This window comes from Pleurodeles waltl, chromosome 2_2, assembly GCF_031143425.1.
Source record: "Pleurodeles waltl isolate 20211129_DDA chromosome 2_2, aPleWal1.hap1.20221129, whole genome shotgun sequence".
In the NCBI taxonomy this organism is placed as follows: domain Eukaryota; kingdom Metazoa; phylum Chordata; class Amphibia; order Caudata; family Salamandridae; genus Pleurodeles; species Pleurodeles waltl.
Genome location: NC_090439.1, coordinates 521,525,879 through 521,542,594, shown reverse-complemented (window position 1 = coordinate 521,542,594; position 16,716 = coordinate 521,525,879). Strand labels below are relative to the sequence as shown.

Here is a 16,716-nt window from a genome sequence, read left to right as displayed (position 1 = left end):
ATGATGTATCATGTAGATTTGGTGATTTTACTCGTCTCTACTGCCCTCCAGTGGCAGGGACCCAGAATCTGTTCCAAATGAATTAAAGCTAAAAAGCAAAGACGGGTGTTCATATTCATCTATGAGCTCCTCTTGCCAAGGTTAAGAAATTACAGGCATTTTTGATACCTCTACCACTGCTGAGCGTTTCCTAGACATCATTCCCCAAATACGTTTCAAGCAAGGTAAACATCTTCTCCTTGAATGTATGCCGCGATTTGCCAAAATATGTGGCAACTTACTAATTCAGCTTTGCCTACCTACAGAGCGAAAAGAATGCGGAATCATGACTTTTTTCACCCTTTTAAATAGCAGTATCAATGGCACCTGGTGATAATCTACCATTTGCCCTTTTCATACTAAACAACGTTTAAAAATCCTTGGGCGTGTTTGGTGTAAGCTGGGCTAAAATATCATATTATTGCTACTGCAAATACGCTCTTTACTGAGAAATAACTCTTCTCCTAAATTTGATTTCAGATGAATGCAAGTCAATAAATGTCTTTCTTTTAAATGGCTCCATTAGGTCTTACTCCAGCCAGAAGCTATGTACATAGTTCTTCATAAACTGATTTCCTGCCAGAGATGGTCTATTCATGGTATATTGATTATTAGCAGAAATGCAGGAACTAATGTAGAACCTTCCCTGTTAAGGAGCACACCATTTTAGTTCTACTACAAAGACACTGTTAATAGAACTTAAATAAATCACATTGGATACCCTCAAATATCTAATTAGTGTACGCATCAGTCATCACTAAAACCTTCAAGGGTATGTCTTTGTAGATGAGATTTTAAAAGAGTGGTAAAGCAAAAGAGCACTTCCACTTCAAGTAAGAAAAAGGGAGTATTACTCGGCTTCCAATCAGCTTCAACATACTTAGCTTGAGTTAGGTCAGTCTCATCAGCTAATTTTATATTACCCTTTGCTGCCAATGGAAGAGCATCTGTTGCAACTCCTGGGTCAGTAGACAAAGGTTACCATCCATCCCTGAATCCCTACAAACAGTTATAGAGCGGTATTCCCTTTCAATTATGAGTGTTCCAACTTATTCCCGACCAACAATTTAGCAGAAAGATGTTATTTCCTCTGTGCATGTCATTAGAAACTATTCAAAATATTTTTGGGGAAGCCAAAAAAAGGGTCCAGTGTCTCATGCTGAGCCCGAGGACAGCTGACCCCTATGCAAAAGAAACGCCTATAAAAGGCACACTGACCTGGCATATTTCTTGCTCTGAACGGAGGATGGCGATGATTTTCAGATGTCCTGAAGGAAGCATACTTTCATAAATGATCCAATCCTATAACCAAAATACTAAGGATTGATGTGTTTTGACCCAGTATTTCTACGTCCAACACATCTCAGTGCAAATACCACAAGTATGCTTCAGATGTATTTTAACCATGTTTCTTCAGTACTGCCGTGAATCTGGAACACAGTTTGTTCCCCTATCAATCTCATCTGCACTCTTTTGTGGTCCTTTTTAAGAGACTCAATGAGTATATTAATATTCACGGGGTCCACTTTGTCATTGTACATCAAAATTAGCAGCAATATCAACTTTCTCAGAGTTGAATCTGGTCTTCTGTGTTTCGAGATTTGGAGGGCCCTAGAAAGATAGCATCCCATCCATCAGCACAAGCCACTATCAGGTTCTTGCTTTTATCTCTAAAAGGAACACTTCCTTAGAACCCACACAAATATGGTGAATCTGTGGAAATTAGTAATATTAGGTAATGTCCGTTTCATGTGTCCCTCCAACTTTTTTTGAAAAGTTTCTCAACATCTTACTCAGTTTGAAAAACTTGTTCAGATCCCAAGTTAGGAGTTTTCCTGTACACACTACTAGCTCACCACAATTGAAGTTATGACCATTCCAGCCAAACCGTTCTACATGGTTCTTTCCGTTGCTTACAACCAATAAACAAAAAAAATACAATGGGTACAGTCAAGAAGGAAACAACATTAGTGCCCACAAATTATTTTCTGTGCAGAGATCTGATTACAGTCTAGTTGAGCTAGCACAAGGCATCTATAAAAAGATTAATGGAATCTAGCTAATTAGGCAAAGACTACTGTATACTCATGGTGATCACCTTTTACTAAACATTCGTATCAAATGTGCATACCCATTCCTACCCCTTTCCAAGCTAGAGACACTGTATTTAGGGAATCTTTGAAAATATTTATGGCAATTGCATCTTGCCTAGACCCTGCTCGACTCTGATTTCTTAGCCTTTAGGGGAAGCTAATTTTATACAAGCCTCAGGCCCATCTGGATAGGTCCCAATCCAAACCCTTTGATCGTTGTCAGTTAAGACCTTAACACAGCCCTGAGAATGGCCTCCTGGGAGCCGCTGCAGCTAATGAGAGACACAGATCTTTGCTACACTATCTGATCAACATGCAATATGTGGCCTAAAGCTCACTGAGTATCAACATGCAAGTACCAGTGGCCTGTGTTCTCTCATTCTTACAGTAGAGTAACTACTTTCGTTCCAGCATTCATCAGTAATATTAAGTTAGGTCCCTTCAAATGAAACAATTCCTAATAAAGCGGATACATTATGTCCATAGGGGCTTTCAGTGTATACTGCCTTACATTTGCCAAGATCAGGGCTCTGCGAGTGAGCTGCCCACCTAACACATGCTTTATACATTGTCTATGTGTTACTGCCTAGCCAGCTCTATTCTGCCTGCTGATGTAGAGCCAAACTCCACCATTACCAAAATGAGAAGTAGTTACAATCTCTTTCAATGATTCACACAGCAACAAACCTGGGTGGAATAGTAACAGTGTTTTAAGAACTCAAAAACCTCAACATCCTGTCCTCTGTCAGATCCCCATCACACAGAAGTGGCCGGTAACTGCTTCCATCAATTGTCTCCACTGGTTCACTGCGATTGCTCTCCACTAACCGCACCCAAGCAGCTGGTTTTAACTGGACCAGAACCATGCAGTCTGAATGAAACTAGGCTGGAAAACAGAAACCAGGAAATCTTGACACTGGTTCCTGATAAGTGGCAGGTCCATCAAGGCTGCATGACAAGCCCCCTTCCTCATTATTTTTAAGAACCGGAAACCAACAGAGCAACTCCTGGTGGATGAAAGGCAGAGGTTACCTAATGGACGCCCAAGGTTTGGAACTCTCTTCCCTCGATCACTCCCCTTACATCGTTTACTACTTCTGTAGAAACAAGCGAAAAGTACCATTCTAAATTAACAGGCACATGCATTTGATCTGTGACTTGAGATTATTTGCGTGTTCCTCTTGATCAAGCACGTCCGTCATCCAGCGTGGTGTATGTATTACTATATACATAAATATGGGCCAAAAGATATGCCTCCTACTCGTGAAGCAGACTTTGTAAGACAGTAAAAGCCGCAAGAAAGCCCGGTATTTGACACATGCACATGAAATTCAAGGGGAGTTGTTCATTTTAGTGCCGAGATGAGACTTTAAATCCCCTTTCCTCTCTGGTGATTGATTTGCAGTAATATCTTAATTCCAAGAATTGCACTAAAAAGGAGCCGATTGACAAAAAAAAGTGTAAAATGTGTGATTCACAATTTTCTGCACATATTTTCAAATTTTTTACTCTTCACAAACATTCCCAGTAGTTCACTTGGAATAGCTCTGCAAAGTGCTGGATATACTACACTATTATGCTATGTATCATATTCCCTGGGTCCCATTTTCTCAATTAGTAATTGTCTGGACCACTGAAATTATGCAATTGTGAGGCTGTGACGATTTTCACATAAATATATATTTGCCGCATTTTCCACATAAGGTTTTCACAAAAAATAATGTTTCTAGCTCAAACGGTTTAAAAGTTACAGAAAATGTATCAACAGCTTTTTTTTGCTTAGTGTTATAGTTGGGTATTAAATGGTACTAATGAGGTGCAACCAATGCCCAGACAGTACTACCAAGTTTACAAGTGATGAAAAAATCAAGTAATACTATCGCAAAATATGCGACATTATGTTGCATAATTTACTCAACCCTGCTGCATAATTTGTCCCTCTCCTGCTGCATAATTCCAGGGGCCCTGGTAATTATGCATAATGTCCATTTAGCCACCGAGGATATGCATTTCAATGTGCAAATAAATATTAAGGTGGATTCATGATTTTCTGTAGAGAGAACATTTCCCTTATGCCCCTTTTACTCCGGTGCTGATCCATTCTACTTCCTTTCTTGGAAGGGGAGTTACTTCAGGCCGTTTCATGGAGCAACACTCCCATGCAAATGAGGGAACAATCTTTTGTGATCATGATGGTGCACATTTTGATGGAAGACTGCCACCCTCTGTAATACCAAGGTGCTGCAGGGTACAGAAAACAGGTGACAATGCCTGCTGCACCCCCCATCCCCTTTGTACACCATGTGTAAGATGGTGTATGCCAGCTTTATTATACTGCAATGCGTTATCATTTTAGACATTATATCACAAATGATGAGCTTGGTCTTGGAGTTGGTGAACCTCACCCTTGTCTTTTCCTTGAGGTGTTCCATATATATTTGCACTTTGTGCTAAAGTGCATGTAAGAAGTGGGTTGAAGCAGAGACTATTTCTTTGTCACGACTTCGTATCATACAGCAGTAAAAAATAATTCCTTATTATCAGTGTGGATTAACGTTTACTTGCAAAACATCGAATATGGCCTTTAGTTACTGTTGCAGTTATGTAATAAGGTTGGTGTCTTGTTCAATGTTTTAGTTTGAAAGAGGTATAAAGATCTATTAAGTTGCTTATTACAGCAACATGTAAATATTTTGTGTTTTAAAGGTAGTCATAGCTGCACCACGTTCTTCCATAGGAAGTGGGGAAGAGCCTGCTCACAATGCTAGCTATTGCCATGGTAGGAATTCTACTTGGCGCAAAACAGTCCAATGACATTTCTTTGGGTTCTAGACTGAACTTGCACCATGTGCTCTAGGGTATTAAAAAATGAAAAGGAGGTGTGGAGGCACAGTGCAAGATATAGGGAAGAATGTGTGAAGACTTGGCTTCCTTGGCTTGGTTTCCTCTGACTTTTTGCCCTCTGATCTCCTGTTTTTCTGACTTCATTTTTGCTGGTTTTAGGATTCTATGCACTTTACCATTACTAACCAGTGCTAAAGGGCAGGTGCTCTGTACTCTAAACATGGTGATATTGGCCTGATATTGGCTTATCCATAATTAGCATATTTAATTCACTTGTAAGTCCCTAAAAAGTGCAATATATGTGCCCTAGACCTGTAAATTAAATGCTACTAGTGGGCATGCAGGACTGATTGTGCCGCCCACTCCAGTAGCCTTCTAAACATGTCTTAGGCCTGCCACTGTAGAACCTGTTTGTGCAGTTTTAACCCCTTCGCTGCCAGCCCTTTTCACCCTCCTGTGCCAAGCCTTTTTTTGGCTATTTGGGGTAGTTCACGCTTAGGCCCTCATAACTTTTTGTCCCCATAAGCAACCCATGCCAAATTTGCATCCTTTTTTCCAACATCCTAGGGATTCTAGAGGTACCCAGAGTTTGCGGGTTCCACTGGAGGAAATTAGTCAAAATACAGCTAAAATGTAGTTTTTTTTTAAAGAGCTGCAGAAGAAAGCATAAGTTTTCCCCCTGAAAATGGCATCAGCAAAGGGTTTGCTGTGCTAAAATCGCCATCTTCCCAGCTTTCCGGAACAGGCAGACCTGAATCTGAAAACCACATTTTTCAACACAATTTTGGCATTTTTCTGGGACATACCCCACTTTTACTGTTTTTTGTGCTTTCAGCCTCCTTTCAGTTAGTGACATAAATGGGTGTGAAACCAATGCTGGATCACAGAGAGCTAAACATTTCTGAAAAGTAGATAAAAGTCTGAATTCAGCAAGGGGTCATTTGTGTAGATCCTTTAAGGTTTTCCTACAGAAAGTAACAGCTAAAATAAAAAGATATTGAAATTGAGGTGACAAAAAGAGCTATTTCTGTCCACATTTTCTTCTATAACTTTTTCCAGCTATGGCAGATTTTTTAAAGCAATATACCGTTATGTCTGCTGGACTCTTCTGGTTGTGGGAATATGTAGGGTTTGTAGGTTCATCAAGAACCCTAGGTACACAGAGCCAATAAAGGAGCTGTACCTTGCAATGGGTTTTCATTGTATACCGGGTATACAACAATTCATTTGGTGAGATATAAAGAGTGAAAAATAGGTATCAAGGAAAACTTTATATTTCCAAAATGGGCACAAGATAAGGTATTGAGAAGCTGTGTTTATTTGCACTTCTCTGAATTCCGGGGTCCCCATACTAGCATGGGAATTACAGGGCATTTCTCAAATAGATTTCTTTTTTACACAATGTCTTACATTTGGAAGGAAAAAATGTAGAGAAAGACAAGGGGCAATAACCCTTGTTCTTCTATTCTATGTTCCTCTAAGTCTCCCGATAAAAATGGTACCTCACTTGTGTGGGTAGGCCTAATGCCTGTGACAAGAAACGCAACAATGACATATCACATTTTGACATTGAAATCTGACGCGTTTTTTGGAAAGTGCCCAGCTGTGGATTTTGGCCTCTAGCTCAGCCGGCACTTATGGAAACCTGCCAAACCTGTGCATTTTTTAAAACTAGACACCTAGGGGAATCCAGGATGGGGTGAGTTGTGAGGCTCTCACCAGGTTATGTTACCCAGGATCTTTTGCAAACCTCACAATTTGGCAAAAAAAACACTTATACCTCACATTTTGGTGATAAAAAGTTCTGGAATCTGAGAGGAGCCACACATTTCCTTCCACCTAGCATTCCCCCAAACCTCCAGATAACAATCGCACCTTACTTGTGTGGGTAGGCCTAGTGCCCACGACAGGAAATGCCCCAGGAAACGCAACATGGACACATCACATTTTTACATTGAAATCTGATGTGTTTTTTGGAAAGTGCTTAGCTGTGGATTTTGGCCTCTAGCTCTGGATTTTGGCCTCTAGCTCATCTGGCACCTGTGAAAACCTAGCAAACCTGATCATTTCTGAAAATTAGACACCTAGAGGAACCCAGGATGGGGTAACTTGTGGCACTCTCACCAGGATCTGTTACCCAGAATCCTTAGCAACCCTCAAAATAAGGCAAAAAAACACTTCTTCCTCACATTAGGATTCTGAGGAGAGCTACAAACGTCCTTCTACCCAACATTTCTCAAAGTCTCCTGATAAAAATGGTGCCTCACTTGTGTGGGTAGGCCTAGTGCCCGCGACAGAAATGCCCCAAAACACTATGTGGACACCTCAAAATGATCAAATACAAAATTACCTGTTTTTGCGGGGCACATATATTTTTGGTCCTGGGCTCAGCAGCCATCTAGGGAGACCTACCAAACCCAGAAATTTCTTCTGAAAACTAGACACCCAAGGAGTCCAGGGAGGTGTGACTTGCTTTGATCCCTCAATGTTTTCTTACCCAGAACCCTCAGCAAACCTCAAATTTAGCTAAAAAATCACATTTTCCCCACATTTCTGTGTGGGATCGTTGCACCGGCACAACTTCCTACAACCCAACATTCCCCTCAGTCTCCCGATAAAAATGATATCTCACTTCTGTAGGTGGGCCAAGTGCCTGTGACAGGGAAGAGCCAAAAACATGTCAAAATTCAGGGGGAACTAAAGCGGGTCCAAAAGGACAGTTTGTAAAAAAAAAAAAAACAATTATGCTGACAGGTGGTTCAGAATTTTTATCGGCTTTAGATGAAACAATGCTGGGTGGTAGACATTTTGTGGATTCCTGCAGATTCCGGAAGTTTCCATCACAAAAATGTGGGAAAAGGTGTGATTTCAAGCACAGTTGGAGGTTTGCAGGGCATTGTGGTTATGAAAATGGTGCGGGGTGCTTGTGAAGCACACCACCCTGGACTCACCTAGATGTTTTGTTTTCAGATGTGTCTAGGTCTTGTAGATTTTTGTACATGGCAGCATCCCAAAGTCCAAAAAGTGCAGCCCTCACCATTCCAAGTGGGACGATTTTGAGAATTAGACAAGCTCTCTTGGCACAAATCTAAAACCAAAACCCAAAATAATCAAATGTCCTCTTGCTTGCCATTGGGTTAAGATGTTTTAGTGTGCTGGGGGAGCGCTGAAAGACTGTTACCCCCTTCAGTTGGGATGGGGGCATAACCATGCCCATACTGGTTGGGAGTCACGACCCCCCTATTTTATTTATTTTTTAATTCCCTGGCATCTAGTAGGCTTTCTGCCCTCCTGTGGGAAGTGGATCGGGGGCAATGGACCCATCTGCCCACCGATGGGTAGAACAACTTTGTCCCTATTTATTTGGGGTGGGGGCATGGCCATACCCAACCCTCTTTTTTGGATAAAAAATCTTCCCTTGTGTCTGATGGGCTTCTGCCCCTTGGGGGCAGATAAGCCTTACATAAATAGGCCAGTCTGCCCCCAAGGGGGTCAGACATGGCCAACAGTAATGTGACCCCATGGGGAGTGACCCTTGCTCAAGGGGCTGCCCCCACAAACAACACACACACACACCAATCCCTGGTGCCTAAGTGGTTTCTGCCCCCCTCGGGGGCAGATCGGCCTAATAGAAAAAGGCCAATCTGTCCCCAAGGGGAGCAGAAATGTCCTAAAATAAATTTGCCCCCCAGGAGAGTGAACATTGCCTAAGGGGTCACTCCCAATCTGTAATAAAATAAAACAATAAAAATCCCTGGTGCCTAGTGGTTTCTGCCCCCCTTGTGCCCTCAAGGGAGGGTTAGAAATGGCCTAAAATAAATTTGCCCCCCAGGAGAGCGACCCTTGTTTAAGGAGTCTCGCCCCTTTCGTGAAAGTGTTGCGACAAAAAATCCCTGTTGTCTAGTGGTTTCAGCCCCCCTTGGGGGCGGATTGGCCTAGTGAAAATAGGCTGACCTGCCCCCGGTGGGGCAGAAATGGCCTAAAAACAATTTGCCCCCTAGGGGAGCGACCCTTGCCTAAGGTATCGCTCCCCTTCGTTATTTATTAAAAAAAAAAAAACTTTGGTATCTAGTGGGCATTTCTGCAGCCCGATCGCTGTAGGATTGCGCTGCAGAAATGCTCAGAAAGACATGAAAGGAAAGGCCTTTCCTTTCATGTTTCTCTACCCGCCCGCACCCCCGATCGGATGAGAAATGCAAGTGTATCTCTTCCGATCGTGCTGGAAGCTGATTTTCAATCAATCAATCAATCAATGTACAGCGCGCTACTCACCCGCTAGGGTCTCAAGGCACTGATGGGGGGGAGGGTGAAGTGCTACTGCTCGAACAGCCAGGTCTTGAGGCGTTTCCTGAAGGTCAGCAGGTCCTGGGTCTGTTGTAGGTGGATGGGGAGTGAGTTCCAGGTCTTGGCACCGAGGTAGGAGAAAGATCTGCCGCCGGCTGCAGTTCGGTGGATGCAAGGGACGGAGGCGAAAGCGAGGTTGGCGGAGTGGAGTTGTCGGTTGGGAGTGTGAAAGGTGAACTGCTCATTGATGTAGGCAGGGCCAGCGTTGTGGAGTGCTTTGTGAGCGTGGGCGAGGAGTTAAAAGGTGATCCTCTTGTTGACGGAGAGCCAGTGTAGGTCTCCTAGGTAGGCTGAGATTTGGTTGCGGCATGGGATGTCGAGGATGAGGTGTGAAGAGGCGTTCTGTATATGCTGTAGTTTTTTCTGGAGCTTGGTCGTGGTTCCCGCGTAGAGTGCGTTGCCGTAGTCCAGTCTGCTGCTGACGAGGGCGTGGGCGATCGTCCTCCTTGTTTCGGTGGGGACCCATCTGAAGATCTTGCAGAGCATGCGGAGGGTGTTAAAGCAGGAGGATGAGACGGCGTTGACTTGCTGGGTCATGGTGAGCCCTGAGTCTAGGATGAAACCTAAGTTGCGTGTGTGGTTGGTGGGCGCTGGTGCAGTTCCAAGGGCGGCTGGCCACCAGGAGTCTTCCCATGCGGAGCGTTTGGAGCCAAGGATGAGGATCTCTGTCTTGTCTGAGTTCAGTTTTAGGCAGCTCCTCTCCATCCAGTTGGCAATGGCATTTATTCCAGCGTGGAGGTTTGTTTTGGTGGTGGCGGGGTCCTTGGTGAGTGAGAGGATCAGCTGAGTGTCGTCGGCGTAGGAGATGATGTTGAGGTTGGGGGATCGGATGATGTTGGCAAGCGGTGTCATGTAGATGTTAAAAAGGGTTTGGCTGAGCGAGGATCCTTGGGGAACACCGCAGAAGGTCTTGGTTGCTTCAGAGAGGAAGGGAGGGAGGCGGACTCTCTGGGTTCTGCCGGAGAGGAAGGATGTGATGCAGCCCAGGGCTTTGGGGCAGATTCCTGCATTGTGGAGACGTGTACGGAGGGTGTGGTGACATACGGTGTCAAAGGCGGCCGAGAGGTCCAGGAGGATGAGGGTTGCAGTTTCACCTTTGTCAAGCATGGTCCTGATGTCGTCAGTTGCGGCGATGAGGGTGGTCTCTGTGCTATGGTTTTTCCGGAATCCGGATTGGGAGGCGTCCAGGGTATTGTTGTCCTCCAGGAAGCGAATCAGTTGGCCGTTGACGATCTTCTTTATGACCTTCGCCGGGAAGGGGAGGAGGGAGATGGGTCAGTAGTTCTTGAGATCTTCGGGGTCCGCGTTGGGTTTCTTTAGCAGGGCGTTGACTTCGGCATGCTTCCAGCTCTCCGAGAAGGTGGTGGTCTCGAAGGAGCTGTTGATGGTCATACTGAGTTGGGGGGCGATGATGCAGCTTCCTCTGTTGAATATGTGGTGGGGCAGGGGTCAGAGGGAGATCCGGAGTGGATGGTGCTCATGACCTTGATGGTGTCCTCATCGTGGATCGTTCCACAACAATGGGGGTGGCCTCTGATGAAGTCAGTGCGCGATCGAGCGCTGACACCATCAGACGTCACTGGGAGAGGGGTGGGGGGGAGTGGAAGTGGAAGTGATTCCCCTTCCATCCTTGCCCTTGGGAGGGAGTAGAAGGCCCCCTAGCGCTTCCCCCTAGGGCTGGTACCAGGACATAATGGTTACGTCCGTGGTGCCCCAGTGCTGCGCCCCTGGATGTAACCATTACGTCCGTGGCGTTCAAGGGTTTAAACTGCTATTTCGACCTGGCAATTGTGCCCAATTTCCCAGCCCAAACCATCCATTTGTATTACATGTAAGTCACCTCTAAAGTAGGCCCTAAGTAGCCCAAAGAGCACAGTGCAGTGTATTCAAAAAGTTGGACATGTACTTTTAAGTTTAACATGTCCTGGTAGTGAAAAACTAGTAGATTTGTTTTTCACTACAGCATAGCCTATCTTTCCCATAGGTTAACATTGGGGTTATCTTGAAACAGTCTTTGAGTGTAATTTACAATTGGGAAAATATAGAAATGTATAGTTTGGTGTCCCTAGACTCACAATTTAAAATCACAACTCATGATGAAGGCATGTTTTAAATTGTAAGCCTGACAATGCCACTTTTAGCCATTTTGTGCCTTTGCATGTCTCTGTATGTTTGTCTGGGGTGGGTGACAGCTGGGTTTTGTGCATTCCTTCTAGACAGTTACACACAAAGGGAGCTGGGGTGTGACATTTACATCCTGATGGCTCAAAACCTGATTAATAGGCCTTCCTGGGCTAGATGGGGGAGAGGAGCTAACACTTGCACCTGAATAGGACTGCGCCTATCCCTACACAAATAGCTGCACAACTCCCTGTAGAGCCTTGGCAAGAGCACAGAGTGAGTAAGAATGTTTAAGAACAGAGTGTTGGCCTGGGCAAAAAAGTTTGATAAACAGAAAATAAAATAAGACCGTAAAAGTGGCTATTGTAACAATAATAAAATGAAGCTGAATAAAATATATTTAGGTGCACAGCAGCTGGCCTAATATAATAACGTGCATGGAGCTATAGCTAAAATGGCTACACAACTGAGTCAATGAAGCCAGGGAACGAATGGCAGAGACCATGTGCATTTCAAAGGACTCTCTTTGAAGTCACCCCTGGTTGAAAGTCTCAACTTCATATAATTACTGGACCCCAAACCCCACGAAATTCGTATACTCCTGGATCTTAGGACATTCTGCCAGGAAGAAGGACTACTGTGAGCCTGGAGGGACTGTCACTGTGCCAAACTGCTTTGCTGCGTTTGCCTGCTGCCTCTTGCCTGGGAGCGAGAAGGACTGGACTTAGCTCTCTACATCCTCACAATAATCAGGTGACTTCGAGGGCTTGTTGGCTTGCCTCCTGTTCTGAAATCTCAAGGCCATAAAAGACTTCTCCCAACTGTAGCTTCTGGACTCTGTCAACTGTCAGTCATGTCCTGTCAAGAGGTGTCATTCCAGTCCTGGGCCTTGAAAGGGGACTATGCAGCTATTTTCTTGCAAAAACCTATGCATCAACTTTGTTGCACCAATCGGAACTGCTGCATCCTCCTTCAACGACGATGCATCTATACTGCCACTGACATCAAGGATTCCACATCACAGACTGTGTGGCTCAAGATCGGTGCATCACCACCAGTTCCAGCACATCACCTTCACTGCCCAGCACAATGATGACGCATTAACTCTATCGCAGAGGGCCTGATGCTGAACTTTGAGGATCCCATTTCAACAACTTTGAAGCTCGATAATGACGAATCCCCGAATGCACGGATCAGTACGGGCGCATCGCCTTCGCACTGCCTCCTTTTTGTCAATGCAGCCCTCCAGCCAAGGTACTTTTCAGAGTGCCCTGTGTGGGTCCTATAGCCGGCCTGCCCTCTATCACGGTCTGCCTGAACTTTGGATTTACCCTGGACTCTTGGACCTCAAGTAACCTTTTAGCGTTATTGGTTACTAAGCACTGCATTGCAGGTTATTCTTTAAAAACTCACATCTTGAGTTCAACTTATTGAATTTCTGTCATTTTGGTCTTGTTTACCCAGATATATTTTCTCAATTGTTCTAATTTAGTGTGCAGTCTTTTTGTGGTGTTTTTCACTGTCTTACTATAATTTAAGTGTTGCACAAATGCTTTACACATTGCCCCTTATGATAAGCCTGACTGCTCTGTGCCAAGCTACCAGAGGGTGAGCACAGGATAATTTAGATTTAGATCTTACTTACCCTGACCAGAATTGTGGGTCCTATTTGGACAGGGTGCATACCTCTGCCAACTAGAGACTCAATTTCTAACAATGTGTATGACAGGCACAGATTTTCAAAAGGGCTATATTAGCATGTCACTAGAGAGTATCTGAGTCCAGATTGTAGAGTTATATGAAATACATATCATCGATAAAATGATATTAACTGGGTCGGTAACTTACTCTCAACTCTCCAACTAAAGAATCATTTGTCAAAATGCCTCTCCTGTGTGAAATAAACTAATCAATATTTTGCTCTCTTGTAATTTCAGTGTTTGTCCAAGCAAACAAGTTGCAGCAGCATATATTTTCAGCCCATGGACAAGAAGACAAGATATATGACTGTACACAGTGTCCTCAGAAGTTCTTCTTTCAAACAGAGCTGCAGGTACAGTAAACATTATGTCAGTAAACTGTGCTAAAGGGGCGAAGTGCCGGGTCATTTATGGATGATATTACTTCATGACTTTCTTAACTCAGGCTTCTTTTTTTAAATTGAATGACAAGAAAAAGGGCATGGCAGATTGGCAGAGCACAGTTTAGAAAATATAGGCAAAGAGTCATGGAAACCAGTCTTCATTAATAGAAAAAGCACCTTGATGTGTGCTGGTATTTTAGTCTTGACTTTTTGTTATTGATTAAATCTGTTTTAGTAAAGTCAAATTTAATGCACACCACATTCCAGAACACCTAAAGAACGAAGTAAGTGTATGCTCAGTACAGCAAAAACATTCTATTTGTGTGACAAGACAAGTTTCCTAAAATCACGTAAATGCACATTTAGCACATTTTGGCTAGACTGGATTTTAACAAACCAGAATCCAGCCGACTAAAATATTTCTCATTTTGACATTCCACATTTTGATCTTAGCAAACAGGATGGCAAGGGTTGTGGAATCTAAAGTTGAATTTGATGTTGAATAATGTATTTAGTGAATGATTGTAAGGTTAAACCAAGAACAAATGTGTGGGGTGGGATGAAACAAACAGGATATATAGCAGCACAGAGGGTTGACCTATAAAAGAAGCAATTGTTAGATATATAAAATGTTGGGGTATTGTTTCTAAGCAATTGGCATCATTATTTTCCCTTAGACTCAGATAGTTAGTATGGATAAAACTAAAACATGAAAATTTCCGGGAAGATGCTCCTCTACACTATCAAATAGAGTTATTTGGACACCAAATTTAGCTTTGGCAGGACCGCTTTGCCTAGCATAGGAAAGACATGGGCCATTATAGGTAACCATGTTGGTTGAAATGTTAGCCTGTTGTATTAGTTGAATGGTAGGGTGCCTTACATTTACCCAAAATGATCTGTTCAGTAGATGTCTTAGATGTTCTTTTTTAGTGGGGAATGTGGTCAGTCCATGTGGGAGTGTGACCAAGAAAGGGAATGATGTGTGCTGATCTGCTGCTCATTTGAACTCATCTGCCACTTTAGCTGACTCTTACCTCGGGGCATTCAATATCTTCTGATCCTGAACTTTCAACTAACCCTCTTCCTTATGCACATTTTGTGAGACATTGCAGAGAATCTCTATGATATTTGATATTTAGAGGGTCATAAGACTCAAGGCAATGGTTAGACACGTATTCAATGTTGCTGTTGTCTGATCTCCACATGCACCACTGTTATGTTGTCCTACATTTACCAGTCCATTTCGTGCTGCAGTCACATCACAGACCACTATTATATGTTGATATCCTTGTCAACTTGCATCATGCAGTAACCATTAGTGTTGTAGCAGTGGTGTCTATTGATGTTCAGACCAACCAGTATTTAATGGCAACTACCTAATTATCAATAGTCAGTTTTGCCAACCAGCATTATAGGTAGCCATGTGTTAGAGTCAAAGCAGTGTCCTGGGGATCCCATCTCCTGGGACACTGCAGAGTTATAGTTACCTTAGGGCACACATTATAGTTACTTGAGATAACCATAACTGTAACTGCTGAACTTCAATGGTTTTGCATGTTTGAAATGTGGGCCTAACTATAATGCCCCTGTGACCTTTGGTTTTTAAAGTGAATTTCTCTGTTTAAAAAAAATTATATTTCCTAACTATAACGTCTCTTTAGCCCTTGGTTTTTTTCAGTGAACGTCGATATTCTTTGTACATTAAGTAATGTTAATTACTTTACATTAATCTAACCACTGCCGCACGCGGCCTTAGGTCGGGCCCTGCATCCAGCCCCCTCCTAAGCACCCAACCCCGTGCCATGTGAGGCCTTCAGCAGTGCACAGCCGGGATTGGACACGGGGCCTACCCTCCTATAAACACCCAACCCCATGCTGTGCAGCAAGAACATATCTCCAAAATCGGAGGGAAAGCACTCTGGGGGCCTGTTAGTAGGCTGTCCATTAACCTGGGAAAAGGGCAGGAAGACCTTGCGTTACACTTATGTATATGGGACTGGACCAAAAGGGTGGGGCTTCTAGGGCATTTTACATGCTTCTAGTATCACTACATAAGATACTGCGCTCAAAAGAGGCAGGATTCAAACATCCTAATTGAGGATTGTAGATAACTTTTCAAAGTAAAACTGCAGTGAAAACCCACTTGTTTTTTCTTGGCTGTGCGCAAGACTTTAGGATGATTTGTGCTTTACAGAAGTAAGTGCTTCTATGTTTGGTGGAGATGGGATCATATTCCTGTGCATCAAGAACCGTCTCCAAAGTCGGCAGGAAATGCACTCAGGGGACCTTTTTATTAAGCAGTCCATCACCCTGAGAAAAGGTCAGGAAGACATTGTATACCACTAATGTAGATGGGTGGGGCCAAACGGGCATGGCTTCTAGGCCATTTTACATGCTTGTAATATCACTATATAAGATATTGAGCTTAAAAAATCAAGGATACAAACACCTCCATCAAGGATTACAGATAACCTTTCAAGGCGAAACTGCAGAGAAAACGCACTTCTTTGCCTTGGTCATGTGCACGCCGTTAGGAAGATTTACTTTACAGAAGTAAGTGCCTCTTTGTTTGGCAGGGATGTGATCAAATTCCTGTGCATCAAGAGTGCGTTTCCAAAATCTGCAGGAAACATGCTGGGAGGCCTTTTAGTAAGCTGTCTATCACCCTGGAAAAAGGCGGGAAGTCTTTGCATACACTAGTGTACATTGGGCAAGGCCAAACAGACAGGGCTTTGAGGTCATTTTACATGCTCATGGTGTCAGTACATAAGATTATTGCAGTCAAAAGAGCAAGGATGCAAACACCTCCATTGAGGATTATTGATAACTTTGTAAGGTGGAACTGCAGAGAAACCACACTTGCTTTGCCTTGGCCATGAGCAAGGCGTTAGGATGATTTGTGATTTACAGAAGTAAGTGCTTCTTTGTTTGGTGGAGATGTGATCATATTCCTGTGCATCAATAATATGTCTCAAAATCAGTGGCAAACACGCTTGGGGCAGCCTTTCAGTAAGCTGTTCATCACCATTTTACACTGATGGGAACTGGGAGGGAAGACTTAAGGCCCCTGCAGTCCCAGGCGGCTCCTTGCCTCTTGCGGGAGCCAGCAGTGCTCCTGCACGCAGGGAGCTGCATATTTAGCAGGAGCAATCTTTCATCTGTTTCCCATGCCCACATGGCCGTGGGCAG

General features: G+C 43.6%; 1 protein-coding gene across 8 annotated transcripts in view; it reads left to right on the top strand.

Annotated features, from left to right (window-relative positions):
• The window catches only part of ZNF521 (zinc finger protein 521), a 711,353-nt gene that overhangs the window by 619,638 nt on the left and 74,999 nt on the right, over positions 1 to 16,716 (top strand). For all 8 annotated transcript variants that reach the window (XM_069220047.1, XM_069220044.1, XM_069220042.1 and 5 more), the window contains one exon: positions 13,379 to 13,494. In XM_069220047.1, coding sequence (XP_069076148.1) covers positions 13,379 to 13,494 — 116 coding nt within the window. The remainder of the gene's footprint in view (positions 1 to 13,378; positions 13,495 to 16,716) is intronic.